The sequence below is a fragment of the Typopeltis vanoorti genome, chromosome 18, assembly GCF_054136105.1.
Source record: "Typopeltis vanoorti isolate ZY-2024b chromosome 18, IOZ_Tvanoo_1.0, whole genome shotgun sequence".
In the NCBI taxonomy this organism is placed as follows: Eukaryota; Metazoa; Arthropoda; class Arachnida; order Uropygi; family Thelyphonidae; genus Typopeltis; species Typopeltis vanoorti.
In genome coordinates, this window is record NC_143566.1 from 53,617,848 (window position 1) to 53,635,336 (window position 17,489).

General features: G+C 37.6%; 1 protein-coding gene across 1 annotated transcript in view; it reads right to left on the bottom strand.

The window, feature by feature from the left end:
• Window positions 1–17,489, bottom strand: part of LOC150096673 (twitchin-like) — a 2,440,784-nt gene that overhangs the window by 818,493 nt on the left and 1,604,802 nt on the right. Inside the window, exons 89-90 of the mRNA XM_090408679.1 lie at window positions 9,408–9,704; window positions 5,519–5,821 (exon numbers count right to left, since the gene is read on the bottom strand). Coding sequence (XP_090264805.1) covers window positions 5,519–5,821; window positions 9,408–9,704 — 600 coding nt within the window. The remainder of the gene's footprint in view (window positions 1–5,518; window positions 5,822–9,407; window positions 9,705–17,489) is intronic.

The following is a 17,489-nucleotide window of genomic DNA, read 5'->3' on the forward strand; positions in this document are numbered from 1 at the left end:
AAATTTTACCTTTCCATATCAGATGGAAATTTTTGAGTTAATAACTCTACTGTTTCTTTGGGGAATATTAGTGAAGAGGGAGACAATGTCGAAGCTAATTAACAAGTCAGTTTTTAACAGTTGAATATCTTTTATTTTTGTGTGAAATTCTGTGGAATTTTTGATTGAAGAGGCTGAGTGGCCTATGTGAGGACAGAGAAGGTTAGATAAGAATCTTGATAACTTGTAAGTCAGGCTGCTAATAGAATCTATGATGAGTCTGAGTAGAACATCTTGTGAAGCTCAGGTAAGCCATAAATTCTAGGAGGTGTAGCATGGTATGTCATGAGTTTTTTTAGTTGTTTCTTCATCTAAGGAGGAGGTTTCATCAAGTAACTTATTTAATTTCCTGAGTTAACGTTTTGTAGGATCATAATCCAGTTTGGCGTAAGTATTACGATCTTGGTAAAAGACCACATTCGTCATTTCAAACCGCAGAAATCTAGTCTCTCTCAACACAGAGTTGAAAACCCAAACCATAGGATCCATTGGGAAAAGTCAAAACTTTTACATATATCTTTATATAAACATGAACGTTTATATAAAGAAAGTACTGAACCCCTACTACACAGACCAAATTTAAACAGCAATGACGTTCTTACTATTCCTAAAGTATGGGAAATTGTCATACAAAATTGTGTAAAATAGTCTCTTTATATATGTTATTTTTTAAATTTTTTTTGTTATATTTTAATTTATTTCTATAACACGTTACTGCATGCATATTGAGATTCCATTGTAATCATGAGCCCTAACTGTATGTTATTCCTAGTATTGTTTGAATTACTGTACTGAGGATGTCCCAAGATACTTGGGATGAAATATTTACGTATTAAAACTTATTACTGTGGTTGGTACATGTGTTTTTTAGTGATGAATTCACCACAGGTTTCATTGAATAAAAAAAATATACTTTTGTTTTAATGTATATATGTAACGTGTGTAAATATGTTTGTTAATTACTAAATAATAATAATAAATGAATTAAAAAATTGTACTTTTTCTTTATTTTAATATTGTGCAATTATACCTTTTCACTTTTAAATTATTTTTGGACCACTCTTTTTAACCATCTCTTTCTTAAATAATCCTACAAATTTTGATATATGATATAATTCTTCAAAAAAATTCTTCTAGAGTAAGTTTTTGGAATGATGAATTCTTTGAAAAAATTTTTTAATTTATCGAAAATTAGCATATCGGAGGCAAATTCACGCAGGTAAGCTTAGGTCGTTAGGTCTGGATTATTTTTAGTTTTTTTTTCAATTATGTGGAAATAACTCATAGTTCATAGATTCTCATACCTCATGAGTCTTAACCATATTTATATTTATATATATTTTACCAATATTTAAAAAAAAAAAAAATCTGCCAAATCATATGCTGGCTAAGCATGCAAAAATTTGTAAGTTTCTGTTGCATTAACCATCGCTTATCTGGCTTTTGCGCAATTGACCATCGCCCATTGTGAATTGCCCAGTTGTCACATACCATTCCACGATGGGTCTATTGACATCCATTCTTCTTCTCTCCCGTAGTCCTAAATGGACCGTTGGGTCATTCATGGCTGGTAGGTGATATTCTTTGTTAGCTTCCTCCAATCATCTCTGTCTTTTGTTCTTGATGTCAGTTGAGAAAGGGAGGAATTTGTCCATTTTTTGATGTTATCAGTCCATTTTAATCGAGGTCAGCCCCTAACCCTTGGTCCTGGAATGATTCCTTCTAGTGTTTGCTTTGGAATGCCATTAGCCCTCGCCACATGTCTGAGCCATTTCATCTGTCTTCTTTTGATGACTGTCCAAATATTTTCCCTTCTTCTTCCATCTATTGAATCAATCAGTTTTCGGACATTTTCATTGGTTTCATGAGCAATAGGGAATTCAGGAATTCTCAGAAGTCTTTTGTAAGTTTTCATTTCAAAAGACATGAGTCTCCTCTCATCTTCCCTCAATAAAGTCCAGGCCTCACAACCATACAAGAGGATAGAATTCACCAAGGTGTCAATTAGTCTTAGTCTGGTTGTGATTGCTATTCTGTTATCTCCCCACAATGGTTTTAACTTCTGTAGGGCCACGGTTGCCTTAGTAATTTGGTATTTAATGTCGGTTTCTGAACGACCATCTTGACTCAATGTGCTTCCTAGATAAGTGAACTTGTTTACATTTTCAATTTGTTTATTGCCAATTTGTATCTTTAAGAATTCAATGTCTGATTTTGAGGTTATCATTGTTTGTTGTTTTTGTTTTTTGTAGACTTCCATTCAAGTTACCAAAAAAAAAAAAAAAATAATAATAATAATAAAATCATTGTTAAGAAAATATGAATTCTTGTATTTGCACTAATTCAGTATGATACATACACCTATTACTGAAAGGGTTTGGTGTTTGTATTACTCCATTATATATATATATATATATATATATTTAATAAAAAAAAAAAAAAGATTAAATGACTGAAAGCTGAGAGATAAAAAGTAAAAAATACTGCTTAATTAAGCATAACTAGTTTCGTCTTCATAGAAGACTCTTCAGCTGTACAATAAGAAGGAACAACCAACAGAAAATGCGAAAGAATAAAATCCTTTCTTTTAGGATTACACGGTGATCAGCATTCGTTTTAAAAATTTTTTATGGAATTTACATGTTAAAAAACTTTTTTATTATCCTGACGTTTTGATATCTTCACATCAAGATCATCATCTGGAGTGTACATAAATATACAGGACAAGCTGAGTTACATCATTAACTGTAAGCTAGAGAAACAATGATTTGATCACGTTATTCTACTAGCGTGACCTCCGGTGAAAAAAAAATTACATCAAGCTAAATTCTATTTTACGATGACAGGAATAAATATTCTTTCAGATGGTTTTCTTTAAGAAACAATTGCTGTCCTATTTTTAGTATTACAATTCTTATTTTTGATTTAGAATACTGGATTTTCTACAGTCCTGTTTATAGTTGTTCTTAGTGAGGAAGGTTCCGTGGGTCGAATATATACCTTCTATATGTTTGGGATTTTTAGACCATCATTATTGTTCAGATTGGGGTGGTTGATAATAATCTTATAGGCTTCCTTGAATTTCCGTTCATACCATGTTTTAGTGTGATGTAGACAGCTAGTAGTTTTCTAGTCAATTCTGTGTAAGGTATTCAGGGCATGATCAGAGAGGCCAGCTTCACCATAATTATTATATTTAATGTGTCGTTTAAGTTCCTTTTGTCTAATAGGAATTGTGCATCCTGTTTCTCCTATATATGGTATGTTGCAAGTACAATAAATCCGGTATACTCCAGGGTGGGTCTTTGGATGAGTTGAGCAAGCTTTTTAATTTTGCAGGAGGTTTAAAGGTGGCTTTGAGGTTGTACTTTTGTAGTACTCTATTTATTTTGTCCTGATATTCCTTTAATGTAGGGAGTGGTTGTAGTTTTACTGTAGTCTGGTTTGTCTTTGTTTTTTATTGTGGATTTGTAGAGAATTTTGTTAATAGTATTTTGGCTGTATCCGTTTTTTTGCAAGTTATTACTGATAATTTTAAATTCGTCTTTCAGTGCCTGTTCACTTGAACAGATTGTCTGAGATCTGTTTTTTAGCATGTTGATGACACCTAGTTTTTTTGTTGGGTGGTGGTAGGAGTTTATGTGTATGTATTGTCCCGTATGTGTCGGTTTTCGGTAAACAGTGAAGGAAAGACTGCCAGAGGGAAGATGTATGACAAGTGTATCTAGAAACGGAAGTGTGTTGTGTTTTTCAATTTCAATTGTGAACTGTATGCGTTTGTGTTGTTTGTTTAGGTGGCTAAGGAATGTGTCTAATGCCTGGCAGCCATGGGACCAGATCGCGAAAACATTGTCAATGTATTTAAGCCAGACTTTGGGTTTTAGAGGGGGGGAGAATCTAGGGCAAGTTGCTCAAAATGTTCCATGTAAAAGTTAGCAATGGGGGGGGGGAGATAATGGCGAGCCCATGGCTGTGCCTTCTTTTTTGTAAGTAGAAGGCGTTTTGCCATACAAAATAACCCGACGGTAATACATGTGCAAAGAATGCTGTGATATCTGGAGGGAATTTGTTCTGTAGAAGGATTGTGTCATTGATTGGGACATTCATAAAGAGGGCAGAGACGTCAAAACTGACTAATAAATCATCTTTTTCTAATGTAATGTCTTTGATGATGTTTATGAAGTGTTGTATGTTTTTGATATAGGAGGGGAAATGACCTACCAACTCCTTGAGTGTTGCTGCTAATTTTTTGGCTAAGTGATACATTGGGCTATCAATTCTTTCAACAATAGATCTTAGCGGAGTGTTTTCTTTGTGCATTTACGGTAGCCTGTAAATTCTTGGGGAGCATGCGTAGTGAGGAAACAGTTTTTTGACCATATCTTCGGGCCATGTGGTAATTCACTTAAGTAGTTTCTCTGTTTTGTTTTTTGTTCTGTTGGTTGGATTGCAGTTAACTAATTTGTATGTGTTATTGTCAGAGACCAGCAGATTAATTTTTTCTACATAAGTGGTATGGTTTAAAATGGCAGTGGCACTTCATTTATCGGCTCTGGTTATTACTATGCTCGGATTTATTTTAAGTGATTTTATCACTGTTAATTTGTGTTTAGTTATGGTTTAAAATGTTGGAGGTTTCTATACATTAAAGCGTTAACATATTGACATTTGAAGCTGTTCTGTGTATCTCCACATTGTTGGATGTGTGCATGTGTTCAACCTCTCGTGAATACCAAAGTTGGATGGCAGCACAATGGTAGTCTTGGAGATTATAACTGAGGTTGTTGTTAGATGTATTTGATCAAAGACGATTTCCTCGGATTCCAAAATTCTTCTTTCTAGTTCATCATAACAGTCAAAGATATTTTCAGATTTTTCCCATAAGAGTGGATGAATGAGGTTTTCCTCATTAGTGTCAGCAGAATTCAGGACAAGGTTCGAAAGAGCACTAGCTCTTGTTCTGCTGTATGTGACATCTCTTTTATGTTCTTCAAGACATAATTCGATGGATTTTTCCGTCTGCCCAAAATAAGATTTATTGTAGTTGCACCAAATTCGGTAAACGCTGGGATATTTTAGGTTATCAAGTTTTTGTTTGGGCCTACTTAGCAAGGAATAGAGTTTCAGAAGAGGGGTAAAAGAAGTCCAAATGTTGTATTTTTTAAGAACTTTGGCCAATTTTGGAAAAATGGAGCTGATATATGGTAGGGATATGTAGTTTATTTCACTATTGTGTACCCGAAGAAGTCTTCTATGAAGACGAAACTAGTCATGCTTTATTAACCAGTATTTTTTACTTTTTATCTCTCTCTCAGCTTTCAGTCATTTAATCTTTTTTAAAAAATATGTCTCTCAGCCTAGTAAATCTGTTATGCCACATATATATATATATATATATATATTTTTTTTTTTAATAATATATCAAAAATTACATTATACTTTTTGAAAAAAAAAAAAAACAATATGCACACATACTTACTTGGTGGTGATTTTGCTATGATACTCTCTGAAGCAGAACTCCAGGGTCCCTGTCCTGCAGCATTTACAGCAGCAACCCTGAATTCATATTCACCATTTTCAGGAAGTCCACCTGCCCTATATGTCAAATCAGGAATGGTTGCTAATGAGGCCCGGGACCATTTGTTATCTCCTGCCTTGCGTTTTTCCAATACATAACCAATAACTGGACTACCTCCATCATTTCTAGGTTTGGTCCATGCTAATGTAATTGAATCTTCTGTAGTTTCTATTGCATGAGGTATGCCTGGTGCTCCTGGGGGATCTAGCAAATAAACGAATTTTGTAGTTTAAAAAAATCACCTCTGTGGAATTTTTAATTAGCAAAACTGAAGAAATGATCACAAAGTTCTTGTAGTAGCTTTAATCACTGCAAAAATTTTGCGATCATTTTTTCGACAACTAGTACTCAGCAGATCGTTTAAGAAATTCATTCTCAAAATGGAAGATATAATGTCTAGTGAAATGTGTAGCAATGTTCATGGCAGAGAAGTATAAAAAGTAACAAGTGCAAAGGAGAAGAAAACAGACCGTGAAAGAAACAAAAGAGGAAGTGTAAGAAGACAGTTTTTTTTTTTTTTATGGTGACTCCATAATAATTGAGGAGCATGTATCAAAATCATTTCCCACTAAATCATGTGATACTCAATGAAGAATACAGGATGACTTAATTAAAAAAATGTTAAAAAAATCAGTAAAAAAGAAAAAGAGCGATTTGAAAATCATAACGGATGTTAAAACGGACGAAAGTGAGGTGAGAGTGGTGGAAGGAAACGAAATTGAGAGAGCTGTTGTGTTTGTATACCAATGCTAGAAGTATAAGAAACAAGGCAGATGAAATGGTTGTACTAATTGCGTCTGTTCACCCAAAGATTGTCGGAATAAGTGAGACATGGTTGGAAGAGGATGACATCCTGACAGGAATACAGATGGAAGGGGTATGATGTGTTTCATGAGGATAGAAGGGGTAAAAAGGGAGGAGGAGTGCTACTGATGATAGAGAAAGAGTTATGTCCATACAAAGTAGAGATGCAAGATGGAAATAGTGCCAGTGGTTTTGAGGCAGTATGGTGTGAGATACAGGTGAATGGAATCAAATACTTGGTGTGATGTTTTTATAGACCAGGTAATGTGGATGGTAGCGATAGTGCAATGTATAGTCAAATTAGCCAAGCAAATAAGAAAAGGGTGATCATTATGAGTGATTTTAATTATGGCAATATAGACTGGAATGATGAGATAGCAACTGGAAGTAAAGAAAATGAGTTTCTTCAGTTTTTGAGGGATAACTACCTCAGACAGTATGTAACAGAAGGTATGCGAGGATTAAGGGTCTTGGATTTGGTCATCTCATCAGAGGATGTAATTATAAATGAGGTGTCAAATCATCCACCAATTGGTGAGAGTGACCATGAGGTGATTACCTGGGTGATTGATAGAAGTGCGAGGACCCCTGTGAGAAAAGGATATATGTGGAACTACAAGGGGGGGGGGTATGAAGATCTCAGGAGACAGCTCGCAGGTGTAGCGTGGAATGAGGAGTTAGCTGAAAAAGAGATCAATGCAGCTTGGGGGATTTTCAAAAACTATCTAGTAGATGCAATGCCTAAATGTATTCCAAGGGTGAGAAGGTTAAATAAGGTAAGTGTGAGATGGATGAATAAAGAGATTAAGCATGCGATACAGAGAAAAAGGTCATTGTGGAGGCAGCATAAGAGAAGTGGAAATAACCAATTTCATGAGGTCTACAAAGACCAGGCAAGGAGGGTGACTTGGTTGGTGAGAGTAGCTAAAGAGAGGTATGAACAGCAGTTAGCTAATGAAGCTTAAAAGAATCCTAGAGAGTTCTTTTGATATGTAGCCAGCAAAAGAAAGAATGATTATGGAAGGATAACATTGAATGGAGAAAATGATATAAAGACAGCTGTTGCAGAATGTGTGGTGGAGAAACTTAATGAGCAGTTCACAAAGATCTTTCAACCTTGTGAATGTGACTTCATGGAGAGATTGAGAGTAGTTGATGATGGGGAGGAGAGACTGACTGTAAGTGAGCAAGAGGTGTTTGGGGAGTTGAGTAAACTAGATGTAAATAAGGCTGTGGGACTTTCTGAAGGAATGTGCCAGGAAGTTGACACCTGCTTTGACATATTTTTTTAATACGAGTCTTGCACTCAGTCAAGTCCCTAAGGGGTGGAAGGAGGGTAAGATTGTGACACTTCAAGAAGAAAGTGATCGAACTCAAGCATCAAACTATAGGCCTATCTGTGTGTCAGGTGTTGTGGTTAAGTTGTTGGAGAAGTTTGTGAGAACTAGGATTCAGAGTTGGGTTGACAACAATGGTATAATCTTTGATGGACAGCATGGATTTGCTAAAGGGAGGTCATGTTTTAGTAATCTACTTACTTATTACAATAAAGTGACTGCTTCCTTGGACAGAGAAGAGGGATGCACAGTAATATACTTGGATTTCGCAAAGGCTTTTGGAAAGTACCTCATGATAAGTTGACAGTCAAACTAGAGCAGATGGGGTTGGATATTAGATTAGTGCATTGAACTGGAGACTGGCTTTCTGATAGGTATCAACAAGTTGTGTACAGGGGTGTGATATCTAGGAAAAGGAAAGTCACTAGTGGAGTGCCTCAGGGGGTCTGTTTTAGGGCCATTACTGTTGAACTTGTATATTAATGATATTGGCGAAGATTTGGATGGAGATATTCAGTTGTTTGGAGATGATGCAAAGTTGGGATGAACCATAAAGAGTAGTGAAGATGTTGGCCTTGCAAGAAGAATTGAATAAATCTCCCTCGATGAGTCTTTGGACTCCCTGGATGTATCAAATACTACTACTAATAATAATAAATTGAGTGATTGGGCACAGAAATGGGGATGTGAGTTTAATGTTGTAGAATGTAAGGTTTTAAAATTTGGAAAACAAAGATGGGATGCACAATTTATGGTTGGTGAGAATATATTGTTGGAGGGGTGGAGGATTTAAGAGATCTGGGTGTGATAGTGGATAAGGATCTAAAATTTAGGGGACACATAGCCAAAATTGTGAAGACAACACAAAGGCTTCAGGGAATGATGCGGAGGACACTGACGTTTAGAAGTAGGGTGATTCTTGTGCTTTGATTAGTCAATTTGTGGCCTAATCAAAGCCTGATCCGTTGTATCAGGCTTTGATTAGGCCACACATGGACTATTATGCGCAAATTTGGTCACCGGGTATTCAGAAGGATGAAGAGATGTTGGAAAGGGTCCAAAGGCGACTGACTAAGGTAGTTTCTGACCTCTGGAATGTCGAGTATGAGGAAAGATTGAGAAGATGTAATTTGCAGAGTCTGGTGGAGAGGAGGAAGAGGGGGAGATATGATAGAGACCTACAAGTTGGTAAGGGGTAGTTATAGGATCAGTGGTGGAGAAGTTCTACAGAGAATAGTGGGAGATCAGGGGAGAACCAGAGGTCATCCCTGGAAACTGTATAAAGAGGTCGTGAGTAGGGGAGTGAGAGGCAGGTTTTTTTCGTGCGGAGTTGTGAATCATTGGAATGCCTTGCCTGAGAGTGTGGTGTCTGCAAGTTGTTTGATTGTGTTTAAGACACAGTATGATGAGATGTGTGTGTGATAAAAGGACCTCCCAGATGAGTCTTTGACTCCATGAGGTCTTGCGGTAATAATAAAAATAATAAAGTTGGAAGTTTTTCTTTTTGAGAAAGAAAATTTCTTTGATAGAGAAATATCAACTTAAATAATTTTAAAGATTCTGAACTATTTATGTTGTATTTAATTAATATTATTGCAATAATGCTACAGTAACTAGTAAGTCTAAATTCTAAATATATTATAACTCACCATATGGAGGTTTAGCAAAAATAGGTTCAGTTAGAGCAGGATCACTGACACCATACTGATTCTCAGCCTTTACTGAAAATTCATACTGATGACCAACAAGCAAGTTACGTACACGGCAAGCTGTACCAACAACAAAGCTGTTAACTCGTGACCAACTAGTTGTGCCCTTCTCTCGTTTTTCTACAATGTAATTTGAAACTTCAGCACCACCATCATCTTTTGGTGGCATCCATCGCAGAGTAAGAGAATCACCTTCTATTTCTTCAGCTCTCACATTTTCTGGTGGACCTGGACAATCTGAAAATATAAAAATATCAATCGCTTATTTTTCAAGATTTAAAAATGTTATAGGTTTAATTTGTTATAATGAAATATATAGCAATATTGCATCAATATATCGACTCCATATAACAGCACACTGTCTCTGTGTGGGAAAGTGTTACGAATAAATAAATAAAAAAAACAGCTGACTTTTTTTTTTTTTTAAATAACTGGGAAAGATGTTTCCAAAGTACACAGTTAGGTGGAATGAAATGCAAAAAGTTCAGTATGATAGAAGCAAAAGTTGTTTCAAACTAGCATTCATGAAAATATTGATTGAAGGAACATTTATGAAAAGTGACTGGAGTGAGGCGAGTCTGTGAAAGAATGAGAGAAAAACAGATACATCATCAGTTAAATACTTTATCCTGTTCTGAATAGCACTGAGCATTTGTCAGGAGGTTATTAGTATACCACTTCAAATATAAGAACAATAATCCAAGGTAGGGTGGATTTTTACAGGTGAAAAATAATATCATGAGTGGAAAGGACAGCTAATTTCTTTGTAAGTGGATGAGGAGTTAGATGTGATGTGCTTATGCCAGACTGTTCTAAACAGCATCTGTAACCACACATACATACTGTTACAGTTGGTGTGCCACCAGTCTTGATGTTTGAGAGAAGGAGCAGTATTCTAGATAAGGGAATCAAATCAGGTGGGGGTTAAAGGGATAACCAACATTATTAATGCATTCATGTCAGGGTATATCTTGCATGTGTTATCCACTCGCCACTCTCCAAACAAAGAAATCAAGTTCTCATCCCTTACCAACTACATTCTTACATAATTCCCAGGGGTGATCCTGTGTTCTTTTACTTCCTGCCAAGTATATAAAAAAGTCTTCTGTGTCAGTCCTATAAAACCCCTTTAACACGTTTGCTGCCAACTATGAGTATACTGGTAGTTGGTATATGAGCCTCACAAGCCAATTACGAATATACTTGTATGTCGATTACCGCCGGCAACGAGATTACCAGTACTGACCTTGAAGAAGTGAAATTGCTTGGCATACGGGAACGAACTATGCCCGAGTAACGTGGCAGCGAACGTGTTAATAACTGATATGTTTTTGTCATATTCCCTCTTTTTCACCTATCAAGTAGCCATTGTAATCTCCAGACCTTCAGTTTGTAGATTCCTTGTTAAACCTGGTCACTCACCTCTGGATCCTTTCTACTACTTCATCATTCTCAAGGAATTCAGAAATGGGAAAAATAATCTCCCCTCCCCCTCTCTCCTTTCTGCTTATCAATGTGTTCTTCAGTATTCACATAACTTGATGTTTTGACCACATTTGAAATATGCTCTCAAAACTTCAACTCACTGCCCTCATGAATTTCCTGTGGTCAGTTATGTCAATATATGCAATTTGTGATCTCCAGGTCAGCCTGGTCCATTTTTCATATGGGCATCTATGTGGGTGAAGATGGTTCCTGTGAAGACATTGTGCAAAGAACAGGAAATGATCGCTTCCATATATGTTCTCTTCAACATCCCATGTGAGGAGTGGAAGAATGGAAGGAGAGCATATTGTAAGATCAATTGCAGAATATGAGCAGGTAAGCATATTGGGGAAAGTATTGAGTTTATTATTCAAAAGGAAGAGGTCACTATTATCGAGGATTCTTTCAATGGTTAGTGTTGGCACTACTCCACAGAGTATTGCTACCGTTAAAATCACCCATCAAAATATGGGTTCACGCAGTTGCAAGATGAGGTTATCAAGATCAATTTCATTTAACTCAGCACATGGTTGTAAATAAATCGAACCTACTGTAATAAGAAATCCCATGGAGAGGCGAATCACTACTGCTTCCAGGGCAGTATTAAGTTGGACATGATGGAAAGGAATATGACTACCTACCAAGATAGCTACTCCTCCATGAGCAAGACCATCTCCAGTTCTATCCTTGAATACAACAGTAAAATTCCTAAAGATAAGGTCCTCATTGGGTCTTAAGTACGTTTCCTGTAGACAGAAACAGAAAGGTTTGTGTTTCTGCAACAAAGCTCGATATCATTGATATTCTGGCAAAATCCACAACAGTTCCATTGTAAAAATTTTCCTATTGTTTTGGATTTATAGACTTCTCTGGTTTTTGGGAGGTTGAGGGCTAACCTTTGTCAGATTTACACTTATCAATTGTTTTTGGGAAGTGTGGACGGCCAGTGTCCATCTCTTTCTCTGGTAAAATATTCAATATGTATGATGTGTTAGGGTCAATTAGTAAGTTTAATTTACTTTTTGGTGGATGCAAAAGTATCCATTTCTTCTATGGGAATGCCTGTTTGTTTATCTTTAAGTGATATCTTTGCCATAATTTTTGTGACAAGTGGGTTCTCATCGAATGGGACCATTTTTGGAGTTGTCTCTGGAGAGACCATAGGTCATGTGATTGATGCACTCAACATAGAAGCACTTGCGATCGTAAAGTTCAGGTATGGTGAAATTATCATATGGTGGAATAGTCATTCAAGTTTCAGCTCATGTTGACATTTTCTTAACTGTTACCTTCTGAGCATATGAAGATCCCAGAACAGGTATGGTGGTGGCTAGCTTTCTTTTTGCATCCTGATATTATTATTATTATTATTCCCGATACCTCCAAGGAGTCCGAAGACTCATCGTGGGAGGACATCTACAACTGTCTCTACACCTAACCGCTACTACGAATCATCTCCATCAACGCCATCTACCGCCCACCTCCAACACCACCACAACTAGTATTTTTTGTCGGTAAATTGCCTGTGTTCTGAAGGGCCGGTTTGTCTGTATGTGGGATGAAAAACCCAAGTTTCCAGGAGAATAAACCCTGCTACCTCCGTATGAGATCGGCTAACTCACCTTCGATTGAAATTGACCAGATAAAGATTCCTCCCATAGCGACGAGAATCGAACTTAGGCCTATTCCAATCGAAGGGCGCAATGTACTGTCGTTCTTCCAATTGTGCTATGGAGGCGTCATGTTTTGATATATGTTTTGTTCTGTTCTGTTTTCATTTTTTGTATTTCTTTTTCATCTTCCCACTTTAGACATGCACAAGAGTAAGATGTGTGATCTACCTGACAGTTGATACATTTAGATTTTTTTGCAGAGCAAGATTTGTTATCATGCTCTTTACTGCCACATCAGACACATGTGGTAGAACCATGACAGGCAGTTTGAGAATGCCCATATTTCTGACATTAAAAGCATCTTAGTGAATTAAATTAAAGATACCAAGAAATTATATACTTGGTTTAATCCTTTATTATTATTATTATTATTGTTCTGGGCAACTCCAAGGAGTCAACAGACTCGTCGAGGGAGGCCCTAACATCATGTCAAGAACAACTATTCGACATAGACACAGTATCTATCATACCTTGCCTTGAACTCATTCATGGTCGTAGCACCCACAACAGACTGGAAGCTTATTCCACTCATTCACCAATCTCCAAGTAAAAAACCTAGCTCTAACACCCTTATCAACCACGCTCTTGCCCAGCTTCCATGCATGGCCCCTAGTCCTCCCATCACCAGTCCTATTTTCAAAAATATCTTCTGGATCAATCTTATAGAAACCCTTCAGTAATTTGAATGTCTCAATCATATCACCCCTCCTTCGCCTATCGTCCAATCTCTGCAACCCACAAATCTTCAACCTATTTTCATAAGGTTCATTCCACAGACCTTCTATCATTCCTGGGGTACAGTTCCACCAATGCGATATACTGCTGCTATTCTTTTCACCCCAAAGTGCATAACCTTACACTTTGCCACATTAAATTGACATCCATTTTTCCTAGCCCAGTCCTCCAAACTATCCAAATCATCCTGTAAAATTTTCACATCCTGTGCACTCACAATTGCTCTACCCAACTTTGCATCATCAGCAAACAAGTGAATACTTCTCTCAAATCCTTTCCTATATCATTGATGAACAAATTGAAAAGCAGTGGTCCAAGAACAGAGTCGGCACACCACTAGTCACAAGTCGTCTTTTAGACTCCACTCCTGCATAAACCACTCTCTGATATCTCTCCTTCAACCACCCTCCTATCCATATCTATCTCCATCTGCTCCAGTTTACTGATTAGGGTTCCATGTGGTATCCAGTCAAAAGCCTTGGCAAGGTCCAGTAGTATCACTGTAAACCCATTAGCCATATCCAGTTCAGCCGTCACTGTGTTATAAAACGTGAGCAAGTTACTGAGGCATGATCTACCCTTCACAAAAATGTTGTCCCCCATACAATATCCCATTTTCATCTATCCAATCCTGTATTCTTTTCTTGTCTAATTTCTCTAAGACCTTGACAATGATTCCTGATATGCTAATTGGTCAGTTATCATCAACAATACTCCTCCCCCCATTTTATTCTCCCTGTCATTCCTGAATACACTATACCCATGACATTCAATCCCACTAGTTATATCATCTACAGTCAGCCATGATTCACTAATACCAATAACCTGTGGTCTAGAAGTGCCAACCATGGCCAAAAACTCTTCCTTCTTGTTCCTAATACTCCTAGCATTGGTGTACACGAATTTAAGACCCCCCATTAGCCCCCCACCCTACCTTGAGGCCTTGTATTAACTATCCCAGTCTGATTTGTTGTTCTTATTCGCTCGGGCATATTATATTCATTCTTACATTCAACTGCCTCACTAAGGACTGTATATCTACCCCCACCCTTTATAAATCTAGTTTCCCTAAATTTGCATATCCAGTACATTCAGCAACACTTTCTCAAGTCTCCTTACACCGTAACCATTCAAATGCAAGTCATCCATCTTATATAGATCCTTTCGCCCATCAAACTCACTCCACACATCCACAAATTCCACACCACTCGTCATACATAACCCACGCATAAAGTCATTCGCAATTATGGCCCTCCTTTTAAATATTTCACTGTCATACCGTGAAAATAGACTAATCATTCTAACTCTCTCACTCTTTTCTTTTGTTACCTCAAACAATTCATTCAGGTCTTCTATCATTTCCATTTTATCTCCTTTCAAATCATTCGTACCTGCCACAAGTGTAAGCACACAAAGTTTGCGCCTTAAGTATTTTCAGGACTGGGGCAACTCATATAAGGAAGCTAAAACTTCACATCATTTAACTTAGTATCCTATAATGCAAAGCACATCTCCTTGCAGACATGTATAATCCTATCCATTGTGGGAAGGGTCAAGATCCAGACCGGTTTCCCTGATTAAGTGGAGGGTTATCTCTCCAAAAACTCGTGCGATCACCCAACAATGAGCAACCTTAGTGGTTGTGATCATTTAACTCAGTGGTGCCTCTGCTCAGTGACAGGCTCCCCTACCACCAAGCAGAAATGCTCATATTCCAGGAAATGTATCAGCCAAGGAAGCCCTAATACAGGTCACCCCAATGGATCCAAATCCCTGGATTCTCAAAAGCTCCCTAAGGCAAAAACTCTGCTCCTGCAGAATCAAACCACCAACTGATTTTGACCTTCATTGAGGGCTCTTCAGTGGGAGCCAGACCCAGAGGTGATAATAAGGTTGTGAAGTAATGCAGAAGTCATATTTTCACATATGGATTGCCAAAAGGTGTCACACCTTATTATTAAATTTGATCTGATTTGATTCTCTAGATTTGAGAAAGTTGTTGGAAGTGTTTTCACTCAGTTATACTATAAATTAAAGATACCAAGAAATTATATACTTGGTTTAATCCTTTATCCAAGTGTAAGCTACTAAGGGCAAGTGATTTGAAGTCTTAGCTTCATTATATGAGTTGCCCTAGTCCTGAAAATGCTTCAGCCTCAAACTCTGTTTGCTTAAACTTGGATAAAGGATTAAAACAAGTATATAATTTCTTGGTATCTTTAATTTATAGTACAACTAAGTGAAAAAACTTCCAACAACTTTCTCTAATCCAGAGTAATTTAATAATAAGGTGTGACACCTTTTGGCAACTTCTATATGAAACTATGACTTCTGCATTACGTCAACCTTGGTATCACCTCTTGGTCTGGCTCCCACTGATGAGACCTCAATAAAGGTCAAAACTGGTCTCAGTAGTAACGCTTCCCATAATGCATAGCATTATGCATGTCCGGAAGGAGATGTGCTTTGCATTACATTATGGGATACTAAGGTAAGTGATGTGAAGTCTTAGCTTGTTTGTATGAGTTGCCCCAGTGCTGAAAATACTTGAGGTGTAAACTTTGTTTGCTTACACTTGGATAACAGATTAAACAAGCATATAATTTCTTGGTATCTTTAATTTATAGTATAACAAACTGGAAAAACTTCCAACATCTTAGCGGATTAGGGATGTTCACTCTAACAGGACAGCTGAAATACCCTGCTTTTACAAATGTTGGAGGCTTAGGTGTATCAAAATTAAGGGCAATGTTCCTAGTTGAAACCAGGAACATTGCCACTGCTCACAACCTCCTTATGCAGCTTCTGAGGATGTTCCTATGTTCTATTCCTGGTCCCATTGTGTGAAAAATTTCTTCCACATTAACCCTTTACCAACATAAATTTCTCTCTATTTATATTCTCTCTCTTCCACCTATTCATAAGGCTTTGCACACTGGTTGATGTTCCTGGTTGAAACGAGGTGACCATCCCTATATATCAGAATGCACCTCACACCTGTCATTCTGTGATCTTTAAGCTCTGAACATATCTCCTCATCAGGAACATCAAGGAAATCCCATTCTGATATCACTCCTCTACAGGAATTGAGTGTTTTATGAAGTGTTACTGTGATTGGTATTCCACCCATTCATGGTCAAGGAATTTTTGGTTCAGTGCCAGAGCTCCTCACCCATCATGGAGCCACACATGGATGCCAACTGACTGGCAAGCAATGACTCCACTCAGGAGTCTCCACCAGGGCCATCTCCTGGATACTACACCGGTACTACAGCAAACTTAGGTTCCCAACCTCAGACTATGAGGAAGGAGACTTACTGCAGCACCGTTGACCCTTGCAGGCAAGCCCTCTAACCGATTGATCCTGGCCGGGCCATCTAGAACTGCTTATCTTGCTGAAGCAGAGGCCAAAGTAGTGCACGACTATCAGGATATCCTTTCCATATGTCTACGGGTCGCACCACAAGGTAAACATGGCAGCAAGAGCATTGGATCCCAGTGATGGTGGTCTGGAAAATAGGATAGTAAAAAAACTCAGAAGTAGAGCAAACGGGATGAAAAGGGCCAGTACCATCACTGAGAGGTACCCCCTCCACCATGAAGTGCCCCACATGGAGGAGTGAGTTGTTGTGGACAAGGATTGGAAGTTTAGAGGTCACACTGCACAAGCTGTGAAGTTGTCACATCAGATTATGGAAATCATCACAGCAAAGTATGGCAATAAGGAAATCCCATTCTCATGTCACTCCTCTACAGGAATCGAGTGTTTTATGAAGTGTTACTGTGATTGTTATTCTACCCATTGATGTTGCTCCCAGTAGTTTCTAGGGAGCCATGCTACCTAATACATCACTGCTTAGCTAACCACACTCTCTAGCAACATACTTCACTTCTCTTCCTTATCCAATAATGACACTTGCAATTATTGGGGAATTACACCAATAATTTCCTGTCATCCCTCCACACTAAGAATGATGTTTTATTCATTAATCTCATATAAACCCTTCACCAAATTTATTGTTTTTACTATTCTTCTTATTCTATCATACTGACACTACAGATAGCACTTTGTCATTCTGTTCAGCTACCCAACATGCAAGACACCTGACTTAGTCTTCTATGGATTCTT